Source organism: Bombina bombina, chromosome 3 (assembly GCF_027579735.1).
Source record: "Bombina bombina isolate aBomBom1 chromosome 3, aBomBom1.pri, whole genome shotgun sequence".
NCBI lineage: Eukaryota > Metazoa > Chordata > Amphibia > Anura > Bombinatoridae > Bombina > Bombina bombina.
In genome coordinates, this window is record NC_069501.1 from 1,235,339,412 (window position 1) to 1,235,366,911 (window position 27,500).

Below are 27,500 nucleotides of genomic sequence, written 5' to 3' on the forward strand. Positions count from 1 at the left end.
GCTGCAATGTAAAGTAGTGAGTGAACAGTCTGTTTAATCGTGTAAATTTGCTGTCCCCTCAAAATAACTCAACACACAGCCATTAATGTCTAAACCGTTGGCAACAAAAGTGAGTACACCCCTAAGTGGAAATGTCCAAATTGGGTCATGTGACACCCATTAGTGTTACAAGGTCTTAGGTGTAAATGGGGAGCCGGTGTGTTAAATTTGGTGTTATCGCTCTCACTCTCTCATACTGGTCACTGGAAGTTCAACATAGCACCTCATGGCAAAGAACTCTCTGAGGATCTGAAAAAAAGAATTGTTGCTCTACATGAAGATGGCCTAGGCTATAAGAAGATTGCCAAGACCCTGAAACTGAGCTGCAGCACGGTGGGCAAGACCATACAGCGGTTTCAAAGGACATGTTCCACTCAGAACAGGACTCGCCATGATCGACCAAAGAAGTTGAGTGCACATGCTCAGTGTCATATACAGAGGTTGTCTTTCGGAAATAGACGTAGGAGTGCTGTCAACATTACTGTAGAGGTTAAAGGGGTGGGGGGTCAGTCTGTCAGTGCTCAGACCATACGCCGCACACTGCATCAAATTGGTCTGCATGACTGTCGTCCCAGAAGGAAGCCTCTTCTAAAGAGAATGCACAAGAAAGCCCGCAAAAAGTTTGCTGAAGACAAGCAGACTAAGGACATGGATTACTGGAACCATGTCCTGTGGTTCGATGAGACCTAGATAAACTTATTTGGTTCAGATGATGTGAAGCGTGTGTGGCAGGAACAAGGTGAAGAGTACAAAGAGAAGTGTGTCTTGCCTACAGTCAAGCACGGTGGTGGGAATGTCATGGTCCGGGCTTGCATGAGTGCTGCCGGCACTGGGGAGCTACAGTTCATTGAGGGAACCATGAATGCCAACATGTACTGTGACATACTGAAACAGAGCATGATCCCCTCCCTTCGGAGACTGGGCCGCAGGGCAGTATTCCAACATGATAATGACCCCAAACACACCTCCAAGACAACCACTGCTAAAGAAGCTGAGGCTAAAGGTGATGGACTGGCCAAGCATGTCTCCAGACCTAAACCCTATTGAGCATCTGTGGGGCATCCTCAAATGGAAGGTGGGGGAGAGCAAGGTCTCTAACATCCACCAGCTCCATGATGTTGTCATAGAGGAGTGGAAGAGGACTCCAGTGGCAACCTGTGAAGCTCTGGTGAACTCCATGCCCTAGAGGGTTAAGACAGTGCTGGAAAATAATGGTGGCACACAAAATATTGACACTTTGATCCCAATTTGGACATTTCCACTTAGGGGTGTACTCACTTTTGTTGCCAACGGTTTAGACATTAATGGCTGTGTGTTGAGTTATTTTGAGGGGACTACAAATTTACACTGTTATACAGACTGTACACTCACTACTTTACATTGTAGCAAAGTGACATTTCTTCAGTGTTGTCCCTTGAAAAGATATAATAAAATATTTACAAAAATGTGAGGGGTGTACTCACTTTTGTGAGATACTGTATGTGTGTATATATATGTATATATATGTATATATATATATATATATATATATATATATATATATATATATATATATATATATATATATATATATAAATAACACTCTGCAATATACTTTGATTATTTATTTTGTCCCTTTTTCCTGTAATTCCATTATAAAATTGTGAGCTTTTCAGTTCCTATTAGAAATGGAAGTGTAGACACTGTTATATTCCACACAGCTATTGGTTGCACACTCTAGTGAACTATTTATAACTGTACCTAATTGGCTACAGAAGAGAAGGTAACCTAAGTTACAATGTGGCAGCTTACATTGTTTTATAGATACTAAAACTTTACACTTATTTTGTCAATATTTAAAGGGACAGTCTACAATAGAATTTACATTGTTTTAAAAGATAGATAATCCCTTTGTTACCCATTTTCCAGTTTTACATAACCAACAGTTATATTAATATACTTTTTAGCTCTGTGATTACCTTGTATCTAAGCATCTTCTGACAGCCCCCTGATCACATGAATTTTTATTTATTATCTATTGACTTGCAGTTAGTACTGTGTTAAACTAAACTTCTAAATTTAAATAACATTCTATAAGGCCCACATGAACTAGCAGTCTCCTGTTGTGAAAAGCAAATAAAAAAGCATGTGATAAGAGGCTGTCTGTAGTGGTTTAGAAACAGACAGAAATTTAGAGGTTTAAATCTTATAAAGTATATTAATATAACAATGTTGGTTGTGCAAAGTTGAGGAATGGGTCGTAAAGGAATTATCTACCTTTTTAATCAATAACAATTTTAGTTTAGACTGTCCCTTTAAACAACTAATTAAACTTTAAAAACTATATCTGCATGTGATTCTCAGTCTAATCTTTTCTTTGAATGCATCATTCTACCTAACATTTATTTAGTGTTTATTGTCCCTTTAAGGACATATATAAAGGAGCTCCTGCACTGACCAAGCAATCACTAATTTAAAGGGACATGAAATCCAAATTTTTTCTTTCATGATTTAGAAAGAGCATGCAATTTTAAACAACTTTCTAATTTACTTCTATTATCTAATTTGCTTCATTCTTTTGATATAGTTTGCTGAAAAGCATATCTAGATAGGCTCCGTAGCTGCTGATTGGTTGCTGCACATGCCTCGTGTAATTGGCTCATCCATGTGCATTGCTATTTCTTCAACAACGGATATCTAAAGAATGAAGGAAATGAGATAATAGAAGTAAATTGGAATGTTGTTTAAAAACAGAATTTATGTTTACCTGATAAATTACTTTCTCCAACGGTGTGTCCGGTCCACGGCGTCATCCTTACTTGTGGGATATTCTCTTCCCCAACAGGAAATGGCAAAGAGCCCAGCAAAGCTGGTCACATGATCCCTCCTAGGCTCCGCCTACCCCAGTCATTCGACCGACGTTAAGGAGGAATATTTGCATAGGAGAAACCATATGTTACCGTGGTGACTGTAGTTAAAGAAAATAAATTATCAGACCTGATTAAAAAAACCAGGGCGGGCCGTGGGCCCGACACACCGTTGGAGAAAGTAATTTATCAGGTAAACATAAATTCTGTTTTCTCCAACATAGGTGTGTCCGGTCCACGGCGTCATCCTTACTTGTGGGAACCAATACCAAAGCTTTAGGACACGGATGAAGGGAGGGAGCAAATCAGGTCACCTAAATGGAAGGCACCACGGCTTGCAAAACCTTTCTCCCAAAAATAGCCTCAGAAGAAGCAAAAGTATCAAACTTGTAAAATTTGGTAAAAGTATGCAGTGAAGACCAAGTCGCTGCCCTACATATCTGATCAACAGAAGCCTCGTTCTTGAAGGCCCATGTGGAAGCCACAGCCCTAGTGGAATGAGCTGTGATTCTTTCGGGAGGCTGCCGTCCGGCAGTCTCGTAAGCCAATCTGATGATGCTTTTAATCCAAAAAGAGAGAGAGGTAGAAGTTGCTTTTTGACCTCTCCTTTTACCGGAATAAACAACAAACAAGGAAGATGTTTGTCTAAAATCCTTTGTAGCATCTAAATAGAATTTTAGAGCGCGAACAACATCCAAATTGTGCAACAAACGTTCCTTCTTTGAAACTGGTTTCGGACACAGAGAAGGTACGATAATCTCCTGGTTAATGTTTTTGTTAGAAACAACTTTTGGAAGAAAACCAGGTTTAGTACGTAAAACCACCTTATCTGCATGGAACACCAGATAAGGAGGAGAACACTGCAGAGCAGATAATTCTGAAACTCTTCTAGCAGAAGAAATTGCAACTAAAAACAAAACTTTCCAAGATAATAACTTAATATCAACGGAATGCAAGGGTTCAAACGGAACCCCCTGAAGAACTGAAAGAACTAAATTGAGACTCCAAGGAGGAGTCAAAGGTTTGTAAACAGGCTTAATTCTAACCAGAGCCTGAACAAAGGCTTGAACATCTGGCACAGCGGCCAGCTTTTTGTGAAGTAACACAGACAAGGCAGAAATCTGTCCCTTCAGGGAACTTGCAGATAATCCTTTTTCCAATCCTTCTTGAAGGAAGGATAGAATCCTAGGAATCTTAACCTTGTCCCAAGGGAATCCTTTAGATTCACACCAACAGATATATTTTTTCCAAATTTTGTGGTAAATCTTTCTAGTTACAGGCTTTCTGGCCTGAACAAGAGTATCGATAACAGAATCTGAGAACCCTCGCTTCGATAAGATCAAGCGTTCAATCTCCAAGCAGTCAGCTGGAGTGAAACCAGATTCGGATGTTCGAACGGACCCTGAACAAGAAGGTCTCGTCTCAAAGGTAGCTTCCAAGGTGGAGCCGATGACATATTCACCAGATCTGCATACCAAGTCCTGCGTGGCCACGCAGGAGCTATCAAGATCACCGACGCCCTCTCCTGATTGATCCTGGCTACCAGCCTGGGGATGAGAGGAAACGGCGGGAACACATAAGCTAGTTTGAAGGTCCAAGGTGCTACTAGTGCATCCACTAGAGCCGCCTTGGGATCCCTGGATCTGGACCCGTAGCAAGGAACTTTGAAGTTCTGACGAGAGGCCATCAGATCCATGTCTGGAATGCCCCACAGCTGAGTGACTTGGGCAAAGATTTCCGGATGGAGTTCCCACTCCCCCGGATGCAATGTCTGACGACTCAGAAAATCCGCTTCCCAATTTTCCACTCCTGGGATGTGGATAGCAGACAGGTGGCAGGAGTGAGACTCCGCCCATAGAATGATTTTGGTCACTTCTTCCATCGCCAGGGAACTCCTTGTTCCCCCCTGATGGTTGATGTACGCAACAGTTGTCATGTTGTCTGATTGAAACCGTATGAACTTGGCCCTCGCTAGCTGAGGCCAAGCCTTGAGAGCATTGAATATTGCTCTCAGTTCCAGAATATTTATCGGTAGAAGAGATTCTTCCCGAGACCAAAGACCCTGAGCTTTCAGGGATCCCCAGACCGCGCCCCAGCCCATCAGACTGGCGTCGGTCGTGACAATGACCCACTCTGGTCTGCGGAATGTCATCCCTCGTGACAGGTTGTCCAGGGACAGCCACCAACGGAGTGAGTCTCTGGTCCTCTGATTTACTTGTATCTTCGGAGACAAGTCTGTATAGTCCCCATTCCACTGACTGAGCATGCACAGTTGTAATGGTCTTAGATGAATGCGTGCAAAAGGAACTATGTCCATTGCCGCTACCATCAACCCGATCACTTCCATGCACTGAGCTATGGAAGGAAGAGGAACGGAATGAAGTATCCGACAAGAGTCTAGAAGTTTTGTTATTCTGGCCTCTGTCAGAAAAATCCTCATTTCTAAGGAGTCTATTATTGTTCCCAAGAAGGGAACCCTTGTTGACGGACATAGAGAACTCTTTTCCACGTTCACTTTCCATCCGTGAGATCTGAGAAAGGCCAGGACAATGTCCGTGTGAGCCTTTGCTTGAGGAAGGGACGACGCTTGAATCAGAATGTCGTCCAAGTAAGGTACTACAGCAATGCCCCTTGGTCTTAGCACAGCTAGAAGGGACCCTAGTACCTTTGTGAAAATCCTTGGAGCAGTGGCTAATCCGAAAGGAAGCGCCACGAACTGGTAATGTTTGTCCAGGAATGCGAACCTCAGGAACCGATGATGTTCCTTGTGGATAGGAATATGTAGATACGCATCCTTTAAATCCACCGTGGTCATGAATTGACCTTCCTGGATGGAAGGAAGAATAGTTCGAATGGTTTCCATCTTGAACGATGGAACCTTGAGAAACTTGTTTAAGATCTTGAGATCTAAGATTGGTCTGAACGTTCCCTCTTTTTTGGGAACTATAAACAGATTGGAGTAGAACCCCATCCCTTGTTCTCTTAATGGAACAGGATGAATCACTCCCATTTTTAACAGGTCTTCTACACAATGTAAGAATGCCTGTCTTTTTATGTGGTCTGAAGACAACTGAGACCTGTGGAACCTCCCCCTTGGGGGAAGTCCCTTGAATTCCAGAAGATAACCTTGGGAGACTATTTCTAGCGCCCAAGGATCCAGAACATCTCTTGCCCAAGCCTGAGCGAAGAGAGAGAGTCTGCCCCCCACCAGATCCGGTCCCGGATCGGGGGCCAACATTTCATGCTGTCTTGGTAGCAGTGGCAGGTTTCTTGCCCTGCTTTCCCTTGTTCCAGCCTTGCATTGGTCTCCAAGCTGGCTTGGCTTGAGAAGTATTACCCTCTTGCTTAGAGGACGTAGCACTTTGGGCTGGTCCGTTTCTACGAAAGGGACGAAAATTAGGTTTATTTTTTGCCTTGAAAGGCCGATCCTGAGGAAGGGCGTGGCCCTTACCCCCAGTGATATCAGAGATAATCTCTTTCAAGTCAGGGCCAAACAGCGTTTTCCCCTTGAAAGGAATGTTAAGTAGCTTGTTCTTGGAAGACGCATCAGCCGACCAAGATTTCAACCAAAGCGCTCTGCGCGCCACAATAGCAAACCCAGAATTCTTAGCCGCTAACCTAGCCAATTGCAAAGTGGCGTCTAGGGTGAAAGAATTAGCCAATTTGAGAGCATTGATTCTGTCCATAATCTCCTCATAAGGAGGAGAATCACTATCGACCGCCTTTATCAGCTCATCGAACCAGAAACATGCGGCTGTAGCGACAGGGACAATGCATGAAATTGGTTGTAGAAGGTAACCCTGCTGAACAAACATCTTTTTAAGCAAACCTTCTAATTTTTTATCCATAGGATCTTTGAAAGCACAACTATCCTCTATGGGTATAGTGGTGCGTTTGTTTAAAGTGGAAACCGCTCCCTCGACCTTGGGGACTGTCTGCCATAAGTCCTTTCTGGGGTCGACCATAGGAAACAATTTTTTAAATATGGGGGGAGGGACGAAAGGAATACCGGGCCTTTCCCATTCTTTATTAACAATGTCCGCCACCCGCTTGGGTATAGGAAAAGCTTCTGGGAGCCCCGGCACCTCTAGGAACTTGTCCATTTTACATAGTTTCTCTGGGATGACCAACTTGTCACAATCATCCAGAGTGGATAATACCTCCTTAAGCAGAATGCGGAGATGTTCCAACTTAAATTTAAATGCAATCACATCAGGTTCAGCTTGTTGAGAAATGTTCCCTGAATCAGTAATTTCTCCCTCAGACAAAACCTCCCTGGCCCCATCAGACTGGGTTAGGGGCCCTTCAGAAATATTATTATCAGCGTCGTCAAGCTCTTCAGTATCTAAAACAGAGCAGTCGCGCTTACGCTGATAAGTGTTCATTTTGGCTAAAATGTTTTTGACAGAATTATCCATTACAGCCGTTAATTGATGCATAGTAAGGAGTATTGGCGCGCTAGATGTACTAGGGGCCTCCTGAGTGGGCAAGACTCGTGTAGACGAAGGAGGGAATGATGCAGTACCATGCTTACTCCCCTCACTTGAGGACTCATCTTGGGCATCATTGTCATTGTCACATAAATCACATTTATTTAAATGAATAGGAATTCTGGCTTCCCCACATTCAGAACACAGTCTATCTGGTAGTTCAGACATGTTAAACAGGCATAAACTTGATAACAAGTACAAAAAACGTTTTAAAATAAAACCGTTACTGTCACTTTAAATTTTAAACTGAACACACTTTATTACTGCAAATGCGAAAAAACATGAAGGAATTGTTCAAAATTCACCAAATTTTCACCACAGTGTCATAAAGCCTTAAAAGTATTGCACACCAAATTTGGAAGCTTTAACCCTTAAAATAACGGAACCGGAGCCGTTTTGAACTTTAACCCCTTTACAGTCCCTGGTATCTGCTTTGCTGAGACCCAACCAAGCCCCAAGGGGAATACGATACCAAATGACGCCTTCAGAAAGTCTTTTCTAAGTATCAGAGCTCCTCTCACATGCGACTGCATGCCATGCCTCTCAAAAACAAGTGCGCAACACCGGCGCGAAAATGAGGCTCTGCCTATGCTTTGGGAAAGCCCCTAAAGAATAAGGTGTCTAAAACAGTGCCTGCCGATATTATTATATCAAAATACCCAGATAAAATGATTCCTCAAGGCTAAATATGTGTTAATAATCAATCGATTTAGCCCAAAAAAAGTCTACAGTCTTAATAAGCCCTTTTTGAAGCCCTTATTTACGATCGTAATAAACATGGCTTACCGGATCCCATAGGGAAAATGACAGCTTCCAGCATTACATCGTCTTGTTAGAATGTGTCATACCTCAAGCAGCAAGAGACTGCTCACTGTTCCCCCAACTGAAGTTAATTGCTCTCAACAGTCCTGTGTGGAACAGCCATGGATTTTAGTGACGGTTGCTAAAATCATTTTCCTCATACAAACAGAAATCTTCATCTCTTTTCTGTTTCTGAGTAAATAGTACATACCAGCACTATTTCAAAATAACAAACTCTTGATTGAATAATAAAAACTACAGTTAAACACTAAAAAACTCTAAGCCATCTCCGTGGAGATGTTGCCTGTACAACGGCAAAGAGAATGACTGGGGTAGGCGGAGCCTAGGAGGGATCATGTGACCAGCTTTGCTGGGCTCTTTGCCATTTCCTGTTGGGGAAGAGAATATCCCACAAGTAAGGATGACGCCGTGGACCGGACACACCTATGTTGGAGAAATTGTCATCTCTACTTGAATCATGAAAGAAAATATTTGGGTTTAGTGTCCCTTTAATGTTAAAAAAAAAAACAACACATGCAGGATTGCACTCCAGCCTCTCTGGTGGTTATTTAAAAAACGTTTTTAAAATATCTGGGAAAAACTGGTAATGAAAGTACAATGCAAACCTTATTACTACACATTATGGGAAATTAAAGGGATGGTAAATTCTTTGAGATTTTAAAACAAAGTGTTTAATAAAGGGTAGTAAAATAACAATGCAATATAATCTTATTGTACCCCCTTTTTTTGTAATTTAAGTTTGAAAATTACGGTAGGGTTCACAAGCCACATATCTGTCCCCGATTTGCTTCAGCAGAGATTATCATATCAGGTGATCACAAAAAGGGTCACTTGCCCTATTTTAGTGCTTACATAGGGGTGTTATTGTCCCTTTTAGAGTCACTTAGGAGGCAGGTAGACAACTCAGTTGACAATAACCTGCTATCTAGAGGGGTATGAGACCACTTATCTGCAACAGGGCAATCCTTTCTCATCACTGCATGTGTGTGCTGTATGATTTCTTTAGGCCCCTATACAGTAAATAGATTAGAGATTTTATGGCAAACATTTAACTATTAACAGGTGTATGAGACCCTAAACCTGGGAACTCTTTCCTGTCTGTGTGGTGATAGGTACCCTTAAAAAAGAATCATGCTTGCCGTCACCGTGGTGACCTACGCATCCCAGTCCTCATCATTAGCACTTCCCTCTCTCGCCTATAGGATGTCTCGCGTACTGTTCCTGTCCCTCATACCATCTCCCAAGTCCTCATAGATCAAAACTGTCACCAAAAAAATCTATTTACCAGAGAGACAAACACTTAAAAGGGGGGAGGGACAGGAAATATTTATATCATACACATGAAGGAGCACTATTTAAACATGTTACAAAATATTTTCTGCATGGAAAAAGGTTAAATTAAATTAGTTAAAGGGATACTGAACCCAATTTCTTTTCTTTCATGATTCAGATAGAGCATGCAATTTTAAGCAACTTTCTTCAATCTCTTGCTATCTTTATTTGAAAAGCAGGAATGTAAAGCTTAGGAGCTGGCCCATTTTAAGTTCAACACCCTGGATAGCGCTTTCTTATTGGTGGCTACATTTAGCCGCCAATCAGCAAGCACTACCCAGGTGCTAAACCAAAAATGGGCGGACTCCTAAGCTTTACATTCCTGCAATGATCGCAAGAGAACGAAGAAAAAATTGATAATAGGAGTAAATTAGAAAGTTGCTTAAAATTGCATGCTCTATCTGTATCATGAAAGAAAAAATTGGGTTTAATATGACTTTACTTTTGTATCCCTTAAATGGACATTAAGCTGAAATATTAAAATGCTCTAATACATAACAACATTTTCTTATTGCACTATTGATTGCACAAAACTATTTATTTAACCCTTGCAATAGTGTTGAACACTGATACTGAGCAAACTGATACTGAGCAAATCAAGGGCAGCATATGTTGATATATTGCAGCCACCAATCAACAGCTAGAACCTATATTCTCTGCTGCTCCTGAGCTTGTTCTAGATAAACCTTTCAGCAAAGTATAACAAGAGAAGGAAGCAAATTAAATAATAGAAGTAAATTGGAAAGTTGTTTAAAATTTAACTCTCTATCTGAATTATGAAAGAAAATGTTTGGGTTTCATGTCCCTTTAAATTTACTTCCATTATCTTTTTATATTCACACTTTCTGGGGAACAGGATCCTACTGAGCATGTGCACAAGCTCACAGGGTATACGTATACTAGAGAACAAACACTTCCGGGCATCACCTGTTCAGAGTTGCAATACAAACTTGCGAGGTGGCACTGATAATTCATAAAATAAACTTTATTACGAGTACAGCTTAAAAACAAAGAGCCATACGTCTCAAAAATAGCATTTCAGTGAACGAGCGCGGTTGAGCCATGCGTAATATGTCTGCGTTTATTTGCCTTTGCTGAGACTCCTGAAATGCTGTTTTTGAGTCGTATGGCTCCTTGTTTTAAAGCTGTACTTGTAATAAAGTTTATTTTATGAATTATCAGTGCCACCTCGCAAGTTTGTATCACAACTCTGAACAGGCGATGCCCGGAAGTGTTTGTTTGGGTTTGGTGCTTTGACGAAGGTGCTGGCTGTTTGGGCTGCCAGGACGGAGGGGATGGGCTATGAGACCGGTGCACACGCTGAAGATACCGCTGCCTTTTTCACATCAGAGGAAGCTGGTAAGCGCCACTATATTTTGTTTGCTAATATGTATACTAGTTTGTGATTGGCTGATGCCTGTCACATGATGGAAGGGGCTGAAAAATTGGGAGAAAAAATAAATTTGTCAGAAAAAAAATCTACTGCTTATTTGAAATTCAGAGTAGGTGTTAAATCATTATATTTTTATTATGCACTTGTTAATTATGCATTTCTACGGTCCTTTAATAAAAATAATAATAATGTTAGTTACAAAAATACACCCATTTTGGCTCCTGCACAAATCAGACAATATTTCACCAAGCAGAGCTAAAGACAGGCAAACTATGTTCCAATTATTCCTACAGACACCCACATAGTAAATTCCAAGGTATAAACTTTCAACACACCAGAAACTGGCATAATACCGCAAGTCTGTCCTGCTGAGATGAATTCCACTCCAGCACAAATACAGAATTTGACATTTTCTAATTAGAATTCTTAAGCACAAGCGGCCTTTATTTTAAATACACGTTAATGTTTATAAAATGATAAAAAGCAGATCCCAGAAAACTATTTCTGGTAATCAGCCAACCATGAGCAAATTTTATTAGCTTATTAGTCAACACGTGAATTCAATCATTGAAAAGATATAGCTTTGCAATATACATGTTTTGGGAAAAATGCTTCCAGTAAAAGTAATCACTGTTTTAGTGTTTAGCATTTTTCTCTGTTCGTGCATGTGCACCAGCATTTTAAATACTTCAGCTGCTCAGTGAGGCAGTGGGGCTTTAATCATGTCAGCAATTAACAAATTGAGTCATTACCAGATGATACAAAGCACCTTAGGCTCTCAGAGCATGTGCTGTGTTTAAAACGCTGGTGCACGGTGCTAACGTAAATACACTTTTGAGACAGATATAGATTTTATTAGAAGCTTTTATTAGAATCATTTTTGTTATACATATTTATTTCAAAAATGTTTCTTTTCAAAACTCATATCTATGTGGATTCCAATTTTGCCTGGTATGTCCCTTTTGTTTCATATTACACATATATTACTATGGTAACAGAACAAAACACCATTTACTTGCTGTGGGTAACGTAAAAAAATGACCTATCTTAAAGGGAAATCCTAGTAGAGTAAAAATAAAACTATTTTGAGCATTTTATTTTTAAATGAAGGATGTGACTAGTGAGTGAGAGCATACATAGATATGCACACTTCTGATTGGCTCACCAGTTGTATCCATATTTGGAGAGGCACAGAAGTGTTCCAGGTGCACAGCATTGATTAATACTGTTTTTTATTCACTTTACTTTAAGTAATCTTTAACCCATGCAAACAAAATATAATTTATGCTTACCTGATAAATTCCTTCATGGTAGTGAGAGTCCACAAGCCTTGAAGTGTGGGATTACATTCCTGCCACTAGAAGGCAAAGATACCCAAAATACCAAGAGCTTTTGAAGCCTCTGACCTCCCTGTACAACTCAATTTATCGTATAGCGAGCAGAGGAAAGGTGAACAAAAAGATAGGAAAGGCAGAGCAGGGTATGAAAAGGTGCAAATAAATACTGCTGCCAAAATTTAAAACAATTATATGAGCTTTTAATCCCTTAACGACCACAACCTACCCTGTACATTGCTGGTCATTAAGGGTTTGTTTGTCGGCTTATAATAGTGCTGGTCTCGCCACCAGCTTCAAAACCGCGCTATTATGACCTCCCTCACTCCTGCAGGCCTCCTGAAATAGTAGCCAGCAGGGCTCCTAGAACCTTGGTGAAAACTCTGGGTGCCGTATTCAATTTAAATGGAAGAGCAACAAACTGGTAGTCTTTGACTAGGAAGGCGAACCGTAGGAAACAGTGATGATCTTTGTGGATCTGGATGTGAAGGTATGCATCCTTTAGATCTATTGTGGACATGAACTGACCCTCTTGTACTAGGGGAAGAATGGACTTTATCATTTTCATCCCAAAGGTGGGAATCTTTACGAATTTGTTGAGTCCCTTCAAGTCCAAAATATGGCGGAATGTGCCTTCCTTCTTGGGAACCACAAAGAGTTTGGAGTAGAACCATTTTTCTCTCTCTGATGGGGGAACTGGAGCTACTGCACCCATGGCAGAAGGTTGTCCATGTAGTGGAACAGTGCCGTTCTCTTTACAGGGTTTCTTGAGACCCTTGACAGTAGAAAGCGGTCCCTTGGGGGAAGAAACCGAAAACTTATTCTGATTCCCAGGCAAATAATGTCCAGCACCCATGGGTCCTGGACAGATTGACACCATTCCTTCTGAAATAAAGAAAGTCTGCCCCCCCACACAACCTGGTCGTAGGTCGGGAACAATCCTATCATGCTGATTTTTTGTCCTGGAAGGACTACTTGAGCTGCTTGTTTTTATTTCACCCATGGGTGGGCTTCCAGGTCGCCCTGGGGGACTCTGTCTTAGGCGCTTCCGTGCCACTCTGACCCCTGTTCCGATCAAAGGAAAGAAAGTGTTATTAGATTTCTTATCGAGGTAGGAAAGCTTCTTTTCCACCTGTGACTGTGGCTATGATGGAGTCCAGACCAGGACCAAATAGGGACTTGCCCTTGAAAGACAAGGATATAGACAGACACATTATCCACTGACAAGGCCCCCCTAGCCAGAACCACAAAGCTAGAAACAATCTTCTGAGATGTCCCTTCAAGCTTTCTATCCATGGGATCCTTAAAGGAAGTACTGTACTCAAGCGGTATAGTAGTGCGCTTAGCCAATGTGTATATAGAGGCAAAAGGAGTCCCTGTTTATTCCCACTCCTTAGGGATGATTTCAGCAATAACAGGGGGTACAGGAAAAACGTCCGGGGCCCTAGGCCTAGCTCTAAACACTGATTCCAATCTCTGAACCTGTTCCTCCTCAGCCGGTTTAACCACCGGGCCCCCAGTGTAGAAAGGACCCTCTTCAACAGGAGTCTAAGCTGCTCCAACTTAAACCTAATCGTTCCCTCCTAAGAGTCCTCTTCTGACTCTCCCTCATAAGGGTAAGAGGAAGGAAGCTCCCTTTCAGAGCGAACTAAGGGTTCGTCTTCAGAAGGTTGCCCATAACTAACGGTTGTGGCCTCCGCCACCGCACCGGGGCTATATGTTGGAGAGCAATTTTTAACCTTTATTTTTCTCTTCCCTGATACCTGTCTAGTGCTCAGGGCAGCAAAGTCACCTGTGTCTGCTGCCCTGAGCAGACACAGGTCATCGGGTAGACGTTCCACCCCAGCTGGGGCTGAAACACTCTCTGTGCCTTGCTCTAGGGTTAGCAGAGGTCACATTCATGAGCTGTTGGACAGGGATGTCCGCATTAGCTAAAGCCTAAGTAGCCATAGTAGGGCCTACTGGAGACCGGGCACAAAGGAACTCCTCTGCAGTCTGACCACTTGGGCCTCCTGAACAAGACGTCAGTACATATGTTAGGTAACAATTGCAGAGTTGTGCCAGAGGGTTCACAGTAATTAGTTTGAATAACATGCATTTACTACTCACAATGGAATTAAACAAGGAAGATTCATCTAGACTCTCGATTAGTATCGAGTCATCCATTGCATGAGAAAATAAATAATCGTGAACAGCACAGCGGGATATCAGGGTCCCAAAGCACCAAATGACTGTCCCCTTGTAAGCTCTGTCTAAAGCATCTTAACACCTCTGGTCCGGCCGAGCCGCGGCGCTACCGCTCTCCCACAGGACTACTGCGTAGTGAATCTGAAGCGGAAATGGAGAGAAGGTGTTGCCTAAGCGAGAAAACAGCGTCACAGCCCACCTCTATGGCCTGTATCAAAACTAGAGCTGCAAAAACGAATCGTCATAATCGATAATAATCTATTATGAAAATAGTTGTCAACGAATCTCATAATCGATTAGTTGGTTTGCAATTAGTTGGTCTGTGCACAACATCAGCTGCTTCATTACAATGAACTCCTGCACATGGTATTGTGTTTTATGGTTAAGTCCTAAGCCTAAAGGACGTCTACAGATCTACTTTTCACTTTTTCAGTATACGTTTGCAACTACCCCTGGCTTATGTGCAACCCAGATATAATAGTCATCATTTGGATTGTTTATATTAAATCAGGTTATTTGGAACTATGCTTTTCATGATATAGTGCCAAGCTTGTTATTTACACCTAGCCCCTAGATTGATGGGATTTATTTAAATTGATGTGCACTATTATCTGTTTGCAAAATTATTAGCGTATTGCTTGCTATTGCTGATTATATGTACTGTATAAATAAATGTGTAAGGCTTTGTCCTGTTATTGATATACAGTCCTTAGCGCTTTTGATTTGTTTGTTTTTTATATTTTTAATAAATTGTGATAATATGTACCAGATTCAACCTTTATAAGTATATATATATGTTATTTTTAGAGCAGACTAGATATTTTCCCATAACATTACAGCTGGTTATTTACCATTGCATATAGATATTCACTATATTTTTTATGTTAGAATGAATTCAAGGGTTACTTTATTGAGAGGCCCCTTACCAAGGTGAAAAACCCTTTGTATTGGTGAAGAGAGATTTTTGCATTTGAATGCAAAGTTTCTGAAACAGTGAATAACAGAATTTTATTAACAGTGATAGTCTAACTTTCTAGTTCTACCTCTTTTTAAACAGTTTTGGTTTTGTTTAATTATAAAACTGTTCTCTGCTGCTTAAAAATTGGACAAACAGTTGTGTTAATGTAAAGTTTTAGTCTCAAGCTTATATTTGTAACACTCAGTATGTGGATTTTATTTAAAATATAGGAAAAAATTATTGGTTTTTTTTTTTATCAGATTAGTGGATTAATCGAAAAAATAAATCAACCCGATTAATCGATTATGAAAATAATCGTTCGTTGCAGCCCTAATCATAACATAGTCTGCAGTCCGTAGTACACCCATTAGCCCATAGGTGGGCGGACTGCACCGTATAATAAGTTTAAGTGACCGGGAATAAGCATGGCCGTCTAGCAATCACCCAAGCGTGACCAAGAATGAATATACTTGTCATTGACCTGCATGTTAACGCGCCAAGGCGCAGCCCCCTCAGCCTTATCGACTATGGCTGGGTTTATAGCAATTTAATGCCTGTCAAAAAGAATAGGAACGTGCACAGAACACACATTCTAGTCCAGGGACAAGGCTTACACCACCTATTTATTGGACAAGTTGCCATGAAAGAGGGGACAACTTACCTATCATGAGTCTGTAATTTAGTGTAAAACACACTGTGTTATCAGACAGGGGATATAGGTTATACTGGAAAGAGGCATGGTAAAACCAGCGACGACCAGCATTATATATACCAATTCTCTAGCGAGATTTATATGGATATATGATCCCACGCACTAATGAGTTAATCCATGTTAAACTTAACTTCTTCTTTTTACAGAGCACTTCTCTCTGCCTACCTCAAATAAATACTTGCGAGTAGGGGAAATGGGAGGAATATTTATAGTCTTGTTTGGGTGTCCTTGCCTCCTCCTGATGGCCAGGAATAGTATTTCCCATAGGTTATAAATATTCTCGTGGACTCTCACTGCCAATAAAGGGAAATAGGTCTTCAAATCCAGGACAACAGAGGTAAGAGAAAGGCAATGAAACCACACAGAGAGAAGTCAGGGAGGGACAAAGAATCCCATGTAGTAAAAGGAAATATAAATAGGAGTTGCGCACATTAAATATGTGAGGAAAAAAAAATTCTTATTCCTAGAGAGGTGCATTCATTTTTCTGTTCCCTAACGAATTCGGAATTGAACTGCAGAAAGCCGCGATCGTCTCTTTTCGGAACCACACTTATTCTTGTGAAAGTGCAACACATTGACATCTTTCACAAGAATAATTTCAGCTTTCAGCACCTTACTTCTGCATTTATTAGTGAACGAAAAAACGAATGCACATATCTACTTATTCTTCGCCAACCTCAAATGTGATTCTCCAGGAAATCCAAAAGATTGACAGGTCCTGCTCTATCTTACAGAGATAGTAAGTAAAATTCTTGTAGAACCTTTGTGCCAAACCCATTTAAAAGGGATATAATTAGTATTTGAGTTCATCATTGATACTAGTGTAATAATGATGAAGAATAAACATTTTTTAATCTAACTCCTGCATGAAAACAGTGACCTAGATTCTAGTCCCCCTGAAAGATCTTCTGATACTTTATCAAATGGGGTTTAGCAAAGTTTTAGAATTTAAACTCCTTCCTATAAATTAGTCAACACCATGATAAACATTTATGTTGTCTACGTAAACATTCCCAATATGTTGTATGAGGACAAATTGGCAATGGATTTAAAACCCATCAAGAAACTTGTTTTCTGTAGATTTTCAAAGGATTTCTTTACTTTTACATTCTATACAATTTGCTTGTTGAAAACTAATTTTGCCGATTTCTTGGCTGTTTTTTGTGGGGGATTTCCCCCAATATTAAAGTTCTTGCACATGTTTATAATATTTTTTTTAAAAACTTAAAAAACAGAATTTATGTTTACCTGATAAATTACTTTCTCCAACGGTGTGTCCGGTCCACGGCGTCATCCTTACTTGTGGGATATTCTCTTCCCCAACAGGAAATGGCAAAGAGCCCAGCAAAGCTGGTCACATGATCCCTCCTAGGCTCCGCCTACCCCAGTCATTCGACCGACGTTAAGGAGGAATATTTGCATAGGAGAAACCATATGGTACCGTGGTGACTGTAGTTAAAGAAAATAAATTATCAGACCTGATTAAAAAAACCAGGGCGGGCCGTGGACCGGACACACCGTTGGAGAAAGTAATTTATCAGGTAAACATAAATTCTGTTTTCTCCAACATAGGTGTGTCCGGTCCACGGCGTCATCCTTACTTGTGGGAACCAATACCAAAGCTTTAGGACACGGATGAAGGAAGGGAGCAAATCAGGTCACCTAAATGGAAGGCACCACGGCTTGCAAAACCTTTCTCCCAAAAATAGCCTCAGAAGAAGCAAAAGTATCAAACTTGTAAAATTTGGTAAAAGTGTGCAGTGAAGACCAAGTCGCTGCCCTACATATCTGATCAACAGAAGCCTCGTTCTTGAAGGCCCATGTGGAAGCCACAGCCCTAGTGGAATGAGCTGTGATTCTTTCGGGAGGCTGCCGTCCGGCAGTCTCGTAAGCCAATCTGATGATGCTTTTAATCCAAAAAGAGAGAGAGGTAGAAGTTGCTTTTTGACCTCTCCTTTTACCGGAATAAACAACAAACAAGGAAGATGTTTGTCTAAAATCCTTTGTAGCATCTAAATAGAATTTTAGAGCGCGAACAACATCCAAATTGTGCAACAAACGTTCCTTCTTTGAAACTGGTTTCGGACACAGAGAAGGTACGATAATCTCCTGGTTAATGTTTTTGTTAGAAACAACTTTTGGAAGAAAACCAGGTTTAGTACGTAAAACCACCTTATCTGCATGGAACACCAGATAAGGAGGAGAACACTGCAGAGCAGATAATTCTGAAACTCTTCTAGCAGAAGAAATTGCAACTAAAAACAAAACTTTCCAAGATAATAACTTAATATCAACGGAATGCAAGGGTTCAAACGGAACCCCCTGAAGAACTGAAAGAACTAAATTGAGACTCCAAGGAGGAGTCAAAGGTTTGTAAACAGGCTTAATTCTAACCAGAGCCTGAACAAAGGCTTGAACATCTGGCACAGCGGCCAGCTTTTTGTGAAGTAACACAGACAAGGCAGAAATCTGTCCCTTCAGGGAACTTGCAGATAATCCTTTTTCCAATCCTGCTTGAAGGAAGGATAGAATCCTAGGAATCTTAACCTTGTCCCAAGGGAATCCTTTAGATTCACACCAACAGATATATTTTTTCCAAATTTTGTGGTAAATCTTTCTAGTTACAGGCTTTCTGGCCTGAACAAGAGTATCGATAACAGAATCTGAGAATCCTCGCTTCGATAAGATCAAGCGTTCAATCTCCAAGCAGTCAGCTGGAGTGAAACCAGATTCGGATGTTCGAACGGACCCTGAACAAGAAGGTCTCGTCTCAAAGGTAGCTTCCAAGGAGGAGCCGATGACATATTCACCAGATCTGCGTACCAAGTCCTGCGTGGCCATGCAGGAGCTATCAAGATCACCGACGCCCTCTCCTGATTGATCCTGGCTACCAGCCTGGGGATGAGAGGAAACGGCGGGAACACATAAGCTAGTTTGAAGGTCCAAGGTGCTACTAGTGCATCCACTAGAGCCGCCTTGGGATCCCTGGATCTGGACCCGTAGCAAGGAACTTTGAAGTTCTGACGAGAGGCCATCAGATCCATGTCTGGAATGCCCCACAGCTGAGTGACTTGGGCAAAGATTTCCGGATGGAGTTCCCACTCCCCCGGATGCAATGTCTGACGACTCAGAAAATCCGCTTCCCAATTTTCCACTCCTGGGATGTGGATAGCAGACAGGTGGCAGGAGTGAGACTCCGCCCATAGAATGATTTTGGTCACTTCTTCCATCGCCAGGGAACTCCTTGTTCCCCCCTGATGGTTGATGTACGCAACAGTTGTCATGTTGTCTGATTGAAACCGTATGAACTTGGCCCTCGCTAGCTGAGGCCAAGCCTTGAGAGCATTGAATATCGCTCTCAGTTCCAGAATATTTATCGGTAGAAGAGATTCTTCCCGAGACCAAAGACCCTGAGCTTTCAGGGATCCCCAGACCGCGCCCCAGCCCATCAGACTGGCGTCGGTCGTGACAATGACCCACTCTGGTCTGCGGAATGTCATCCCTCGTGACAGGTTGTCCAGGGACAGCCACCAACGGAGTGAGTCTCTGGTCCTCTGATTTACTTGTATCTTCGGAGACAAGTCTGTATAGTCCCCATTCCACTGACTGAGCATGCACAGTTGTAATGGTCTTAGATGAATGCGTGCAAAAGGAACTATGTCCATTGCCGCTACCATCAACCCGATCACTTCCATGCACTGAGCTATGGAAGGAAGAGGAACGGAATGGAGTATCCGACAAGAGTCTAGAAGTTTTGTTTTTCTGGCCTCTGTCAGAAAAATCCTCATTTCTAAGGAGTCTATTATTGTTCCCAAGAAGGGAACCCTTGTTGACGGAGATAGAGAACTCTTTTCCACGTTCACTTTCCATCCGTGAGATCTGAGAAAGGCCAGGACAATGTCCGTGTGAGCCTTTGCTTGAGGAAGGGACGACGCTTGAATCAGAATGTCGTCCAAGTAAGGTACTACAGCAATGCCCCTTGGTCTTAGCACAGCTAGAAGGGACCCTAGTACCTTTGTGAAAATCCTTGGAGCAGTGGCTAATCCGAAAGGAAGCGCCACGAACTGGTAATGTTTGTCCAGGAATGCGAACCTCAGGAACCGATGATGTTCCTTGTGGATAGGAATATGTAGATACGCATCCTTTAAATCCACCGTGGTCATGAATTGACCTTCCTGGATGGAAGGAAGAATAGTTCGAATGGTTTCCATCTTGAACGATGGAACCTTGAGAAACTTGTTTAAGATCTTGAGATCTAAGATTGGTCTGAACGTTCCCTCTTTTTTGGGAACTATAAACAGATTGGAGTAGAACCCCATCCCTTGTTCTCTTAATGGAACGGGATGAATCACTCCCATTTTTAACAGGTCTTCTACACAATGTAAGAATGCCTGTCTTTTTATGTGGTCTGAAGACAACTGAGACCTGTGGAACCTCCCCCTTGGGGGAAGTCCCTTGAATTCCAGAAGATAACCTTGGGAGACTATTTCTAGCGCCCAAGGATCCAGAACATCTCTTGCCCAAGCCTGAGCGAAGAGAGAGAGTCTGCCCCCCACCAGATCCGGTCCCGGATCGGGGGCCAACATTTCATGCTGTCTTGGTAGCAGTGGCAGGTTTCTTGGCCTGCTTTCCCTTGTTCCAGCCTTGCATTGGTCTCCAAGCTGGCTTGGCTTGAGAAGTATTACCCTCTTGCTTAGAGGACGTAGCACTTTGGGCTGGTCCATTTCTACGAAAGGGACGAAAATTAGGTTTATTTTTTGCCTTGAAAGGCCGATCCTGAGGAAGGGCGTGGCCCTTACCCCCAGTGATATCCGAGATAATCTCTTTCAAGTCAGGGCCAAACAGCGTTTTCCCCTTGAAAGGAATGTTAAGTAGCTTGTTCTTGGAAGACGCATCAGCCGACCAAGATTTCAACCAAAGCGCTCTGCGCGCCACAATAGCAAACCCAGAATTCTTAGCCGCTAACCTAGCCAATTGCAAAGTGGCGTCTAGGGTGAAAGAATTAGCCAATTTGAGAGCATTGATTCTGTCCATAATCTCCTCATAAGGAGGAGAATCACTGTCGACCGCCTTTATCAGCTCATCGAACCAGAAACATGCGGCTGTAGCGACAGGGACAATGCATGAAATTGGTTGTAGAAGGTAACCCTGCTGAACAAACATCTTTTTAAGCAAACCTTCTAATTTTTTATCCATAGGATCTTTGAAAGCACAACTATCCTCTATGGGTATAGTGGTGCGTTTGTTTAAAGTGGAAACCGCTCCCTCGACCTTGGGGACTGTCTGCCATAAGTCCTTTCTGGGGTCGACCATAGGAAACAATTTTTTAAATATGGGGGGAGGGACGAAAGGAATACCGGGCCTTTCCCATTCTTTATTAACAATGTCCGCCACCCGCTTGGGTATAGGAAAAGCTTCTGGGAGCCCCGGCACCTCTAGGAACTTGTCCATTTTACATAGTTTCTCTGGGATGACCAACTTGTCACAATCATCCAGAGTGGATAATACCTCCTTAAGCAGAATGCGGAGATGTTCCAACTTAAATTTAAATGCAATCACATCAGGTTCAGCTTGTTGAGAAATGTTCCCTGAATCAGTAATTTCTCCCTCAGACAAAACCTCCCTGGCCCCATCAGACTGAGTTAGGGGCCCTTCAGAAATAGTAATATCAGCGTCGTCATGCTCTTCAGTATCTAAAACAGAGCAGTCGCGCTTACGCTGATAAGTGTTCATTTTGGCTAAAATGTTTTTGACAGAATTATCCATTACAGCCGTTAATTGTTGCATAGTAAGGAGTATTGGCGCGCTAGATGTACTAGGGACCTCCTGAGTGGGCAAGACTCGTGTAGACGAAGGAGGGAATGATGCAGTACCATGCTTACTCCCCTCACTTGAGGAATCATCTTGGGCATCATTGTCATTGTCACATAAATCACATTTATTTAAATGAATAGGAATTCTGGCTTCCCCACATTCAGAACACAGTCTATCTGGTAGTTCAGACATGTTAAACAGGCATAAACTTGATAACAAGTACAAAAAACGTTTTAAAATAAAACCGTTACTGTCACTTTAAATTTTAAACTGAACACACTTTATTACTGCAAACGCGAAAAAACATGAAGGAATTGTTCAAAATTTACCAAATTTTCACCACAGTGTCTTAAAGCCTTAAAAGTATTGCACACCAAATTTGGAAGCTTTAACCCTTAAAATAACGGAACCGGAGCCGTTTTGAACTTTAACCCCTTTACAGTCCCTGGTATCTGCTTTGCTGAGACCCAACCAAGCCCCAAGGGGAATACGATACCAAATGACGCCTTCAGAAAGTCTTTTCTAAGTATCAGAGCTCCTCTCACATGCGACTGCATGCCATGCCTCTCAAAAACAAGTGCGCAACACCGGCGCGAAAATGAGGCTCTGCCTATGCTTTGGGAAAGCCCCTAAAGAATAAGGTGTCTAAAACAGTGCCTGCCGATATTATTATATCAAAATACCCAGATAAAATGATTCCTCAAGGCTAAATATGTGTTAATAATCAATCGATTTAGCCCAAAAAAAGTCTACAGTCTTAATAAGCCCTTTTTGAAGCCCTTATTTACAATCGTAATAAACATGGCTTACCGGATCCCAGAGGGAAAATGACAGCTTCCAGCATTACATCGTCTTGTTAGAATGTGTCATACCTCAAGCAGCAAGAGACTGCTCACTGTTCCCCCAACTGAAGTTAATTGCTCTCAACAGTCCTGTGTGGAACAGCCATGGATTTTAGTGACGGTTGCTAAAATCATTTTCCTCATACAAACAGAAATCTTCATCTCTTTTCTGTTTCTGAGTAAATAGTACATACCAGCACTATTTCAAAATAACAAACTCTTGATTGAATAATAAAAACTACAGTTAAACACTAAAAAACTCTAAGCCATCTCCGTGGAGATGTTGCCTGTACAACGGCAAAGAGAATGACTGGGGTAGGCGGAGCCTAGGAGGGATCATGTGACCAGCTTTGCTGGGCTCTTTGCCATTTCCTGTTGGGGAAGAGAATATCCCACAAGTAAGGATGACGCCGTGGACCGGACACACCTATGTTGGAGAAATATATTTCTAATCCCGATCTTAAAACTATGAACATTTTTACAGAAAAATAAAATACTTTATTTACAACCACAATGACGTGCCTGTAGGTTTAAACATGTTAATTAGAAAAAAAATAATGAAACACTTAGAAATTATTAATTGCACACTGCATTAAACAATATTTATGTTTAAGTTAAAAATTGTATTCAAACAAATAATTAATAATTTAGCATTGATGTTGGTTATCAATCACGTCTTTCTGTCCTTTTAGCAGAGTAGCTTTAACTTGTGCAAAGATATCTGAAAATCCTTGTAGGAACAAACCTATAGATTTTTATTTGCTTTACCTATTTCTGCACAAAAAAATAATATTCTGTGAGTTTATTAACACAAAGTTTGCAGAAGCGTTAAAATATTTTGCTGTAAAGAGTTTTATGATCTCAACTCTGTACCTAACGTCCCAGTCTGTGGAAAACCAGCTCAGTGAAACGTATTAAAGCTGCAAAATAGCATGTTTGATGCACTTACCTGGGGCGTAGCCAGGACTGCTGGTAGCATACATGTTAGGGTTGTATGTAGGAGCAGCTGTAGGATAACCAGCAGGGTAACCTGGGGGCAAGACATAAAAATGATCAGTGTGTGCTACTGCAAACAGGGAAGCTGTGTGTATGATGTGCTGCTGCAGACAGGGAAGCTGTGTGTATGATGTGCTGCTGCAGACAGGGAAGCTGTGTGTATGATGTGCTGCTGCAGACAGGGAAGCTGTGTGTATGATGTGCTGCTGCAGACAGGGAAGCTGTACGTGTGATGTGCTGCTGCAGACAGGGAAGCTGTACGTGTGATGTGCTGCTGCAGACAGGGAAGCTGTACGTGTGATGTGCTGCTGCAGACAGGGAAGCTGTACGTGTGATGTGCTGCTGCAGACAGGGAAGCTGTACGTGTGATGTGCTGCTGCAGACAGGGAAGCTGTACGTGTGATGTGCTGCTGCAGACAGGGAAGCTGTACGTGTGATGTGCTGCTGCAGACAGGGAAGCTGTACGTGTGATGTGCTGCTGCAGACAGGGAAGCTGTACGTGTGATGTGCTGCTGCAGACAGGGAAGCTGTGTGTATGATGTGCTGCTGCAGACAGGGAAGCTGTGTGTATGATGTGCTGCTGCAGACAGGGAAGCTGTACGTGTGATGTGCTGCTGCAGACAGGGAAGCTGTACGTGTGATGTGCTGCTGCAGACAGGGAAGCTGTATGTGTGATGTGCTGCTGCAGACAGGGAAGCTGTATGTGTGATGTGCTGCTGCAGACAGGGAAGCTGTATGTGTGATATGCTGCTGCAGACAGGGAAGCTGTACGTATGGATGTGCTGCTGCAGACAGGGAAGCTGTACGTATGATGTGCTGCTGCAGACAGGGAAGCTGTATGTGTGATGTGCTGCATGTATGATGTGCTGCTGCAGACAGGGAAACTGTATGTATATATGTATGTATGTGTGATGTGCTGCTGCAGACAGGGAAGCTGTGTGTATGATGTGCTGCTGCAGACAGGGAAGCTGTGTGTATGATGTGCTGCTGCAGACAGGGAAGCTGTATGTGTGATGTGCTGTTGCAGACAGGGAAGCTGTACGTATGATGTGCTGCTGCAGACAGGGAAGCTGTACGTATGATGTGCTGCTGCAGACAGGGAAGCTGTACGTGTGATGTGCTGCTGCAGACAGGGAAGCTGTACGTGTGATGTGCTGCTGCAGACAGGGAAGCTGTACGTGTGATGTGCTGCTGCAGACAGGGAAGCTGTATGTGTGATGTGCTGCTGCAGACAGGGAAGCTGTATGTGTGATGTGCTGCTGCAGACAGGGAAGCTGTATGTGTGATGTGCTGCTGCAGACAGGGAAGCTGTATGTGTGATGTGCTGCTGCAGACAGGGAAGCTGTATGTGTGATGTGCTGCTGCAGACAGGGAAGCTGTACGTATGATGTGCTGCTGCAGACAGGGAAGCTGTATGTGTGATGTGCTGCATGTATGATGTGCTGCTGCAGACAGGGAAACTGTATGTATATATGTATGTATGTGTGATGTGCTGCTGCAGACAGGGAAGCTTAATTGTATGATGTGCTGCTGCAGACAGGGAAGCTGTATGTATGATGTGCTGCTGCAGACAGGGAAACTGTATGTGTGATGTGCTGTTGCAGACAGGGAAGCTGTATGTATGATGTGCTGCTGCAGACAGGGAAGCTGTACGTATGGATGTGCTGCTGCAGACAGGGAAACTGTATGTATGTATGTGTGTGTGTGTGATCTGCTGCTGCAGACAGGGAAGCTGTATGTGTGATGTGCTGCTGCAGACAGGGAAGCTGTATGTGTGATGTGCTGCTGCAGACAGGGAAGCTGTACGTATGGATGTGCTGCTGCAGACAGGGAAGCTGTATGTGTGATGTGCTGCATGTATGATGTGCTGCTGCAGACAGGGAAACTGTATGTATATATGTATGTATGTATGTGTGATGTGCTGCTGCAGACAGGGAAGCTTAATTGTATGATGTGCTGCTGCAGACAGGGAAGCTGTATGTATGATGTGCTGCTGCAGATAGGGAAGCTGTATGTGTGATGTGCTGCTGCAGACAGGGAAGCTTAATTGTATGATGTGCTGCTGCAGACAGGGAAGCTGTACGTATGATGTGCTGCTGCAGACAGGGAAGCTGTACGTATGATGTGCTGCTGCAGACAGGGAAGCTGTACGTATGATGTGCTGCTGCAGACAGGGAAGCTGTACGTATGATGTGCTGCTGCAGACAGGGAAGCTGTACGTATGATGTGCTGCTGCAGACAGGGAAACTGTATGTGTGATGTGCTGCGGCAGACAGGGAAGCTTAAATTTTATGATGTGCTGCTGCAGACAGGGAAGCTGTATGTGTGATGTGGAGGACAGGGAAGCTGTATGTATGATGTGCTGCGGCAGACAGGGAAGCTGTATGTGTGATGTGGCGGACAGGGAAGCTGTATGTATGATGTGCTGCGGCAGACAGGGAAGCTGTATGTGTGATGTGGCGGACAGGGAAGCTGTATGTATGATGTGCTGCGGCAGACAGGGAAGCTGTATGTGTGATGTGGCGGACAGGGAAGCTGTATGTATGATGTGCTGCTGTAATAAGGATATGTTGAAATAAAAACATAGATACAAAATAAAAATAAAAAACTAGGCTCATCCGGACTGCCTATTCCATTTACATAAATGCTTGGCCTTAAAGTTATAGTCTAGTCAAAATTAAACTTTAATGATTCAGATAGAGCGTGCAATTTTAAGCAACTTTTTAATTTACTACTATTACCAATTTTTCTTCGTTCTCTTGCTATCTTTATTTGAAAAAGCAAGAATGTAAGCATAGGAGGCGGACCATTTTTGGTTCAGAACCGGGGTAGCACTTTCTGATTGGTGTCTAACTGTATCCACCAATCACCAAGCAGGTGCTGAACCAAAAATGGGCCAGCTCTTAAGCTTACATTCATATAAAGATACCAAGAGAATGAAGAAAAATTGATAATAGGAGTAAATTAGAAATTTGCTTAAAGTGAATGTAAGAATGTAAAATTCGATTAAAAACAGGGGCACTTTAATTCATCAAAATTTACATTTCACTCGTTATGAAAAAATACTTACCTTTTAAACTTTACAGCCGCTCCAGCATCCCCCGGTCGTCGAAAGCCATTTCTGACGTCAGAAATTATGGATGGGTCATCCTCCAATCACGGCTTCCCCCCCGGGGGAATCAGTGTCCGATTCAAAGCTGTGATTGGAGGAAGCCGGATTCCTCATTTTAGATCCAGGACGAGGCTTTGTGATGGGCGGAGGAAGCTGGAGCGGCTGTCAAGATTAAAAGGTAAGTATTTTCACAACACAAGTGAAATGTAAATTTTGATTAATTAAAGTGCCCCTGTTTTTAATTGAATTTTTAAAAACCGGGCACTTTAGCATCAAAATTTATCTGAATCATGAAAGTTTAATTTTGAATAGACTATCCCTTTAATTTTAACCCACAGGATAGATGCCCAATCATTAGCAGATGTATTAACTCTTCCAAATTATCCCCATCAATTATTAATCTATTCTGGAAAATGGCACAATATTTTGTGGCACTGAACACAAAGTAGCACTTCTATAATGTACTTCTGAATCTTCCAATGTTACATTATTTGAACTATGATAATTTTTTATAGTATCATATCAGTGAAGTAAAACCCCAACATACATTTAGCCACCAATCAGCAAGCGCTACCCAGGTGCTGAACCAAAAATGGGCTGGCTCCAAAGCTTCTATTCCTGCT

At 42.3% G+C, this 27,500-nt stretch overlaps 1 protein-coding gene across 1 annotated transcript in view; it reads right to left on the minus strand.

The window, feature by feature from the left end:
- Positions 1 to 27,500, minus strand: part of FAM168A (family with sequence similarity 168 member A) — a 370,456-nt gene that overhangs the window by 99,015 nt on the left and 243,941 nt on the right. The window contains exon 4 of the mRNA XM_053708729.1: positions 23,719 to 23,799. Within this exon, the coding sequence (XP_053564704.1) occupies positions 23,719 to 23,799 (81 nt within the window). The remainder of the gene's footprint in view (positions 1 to 23,718; positions 23,800 to 27,500) is intronic.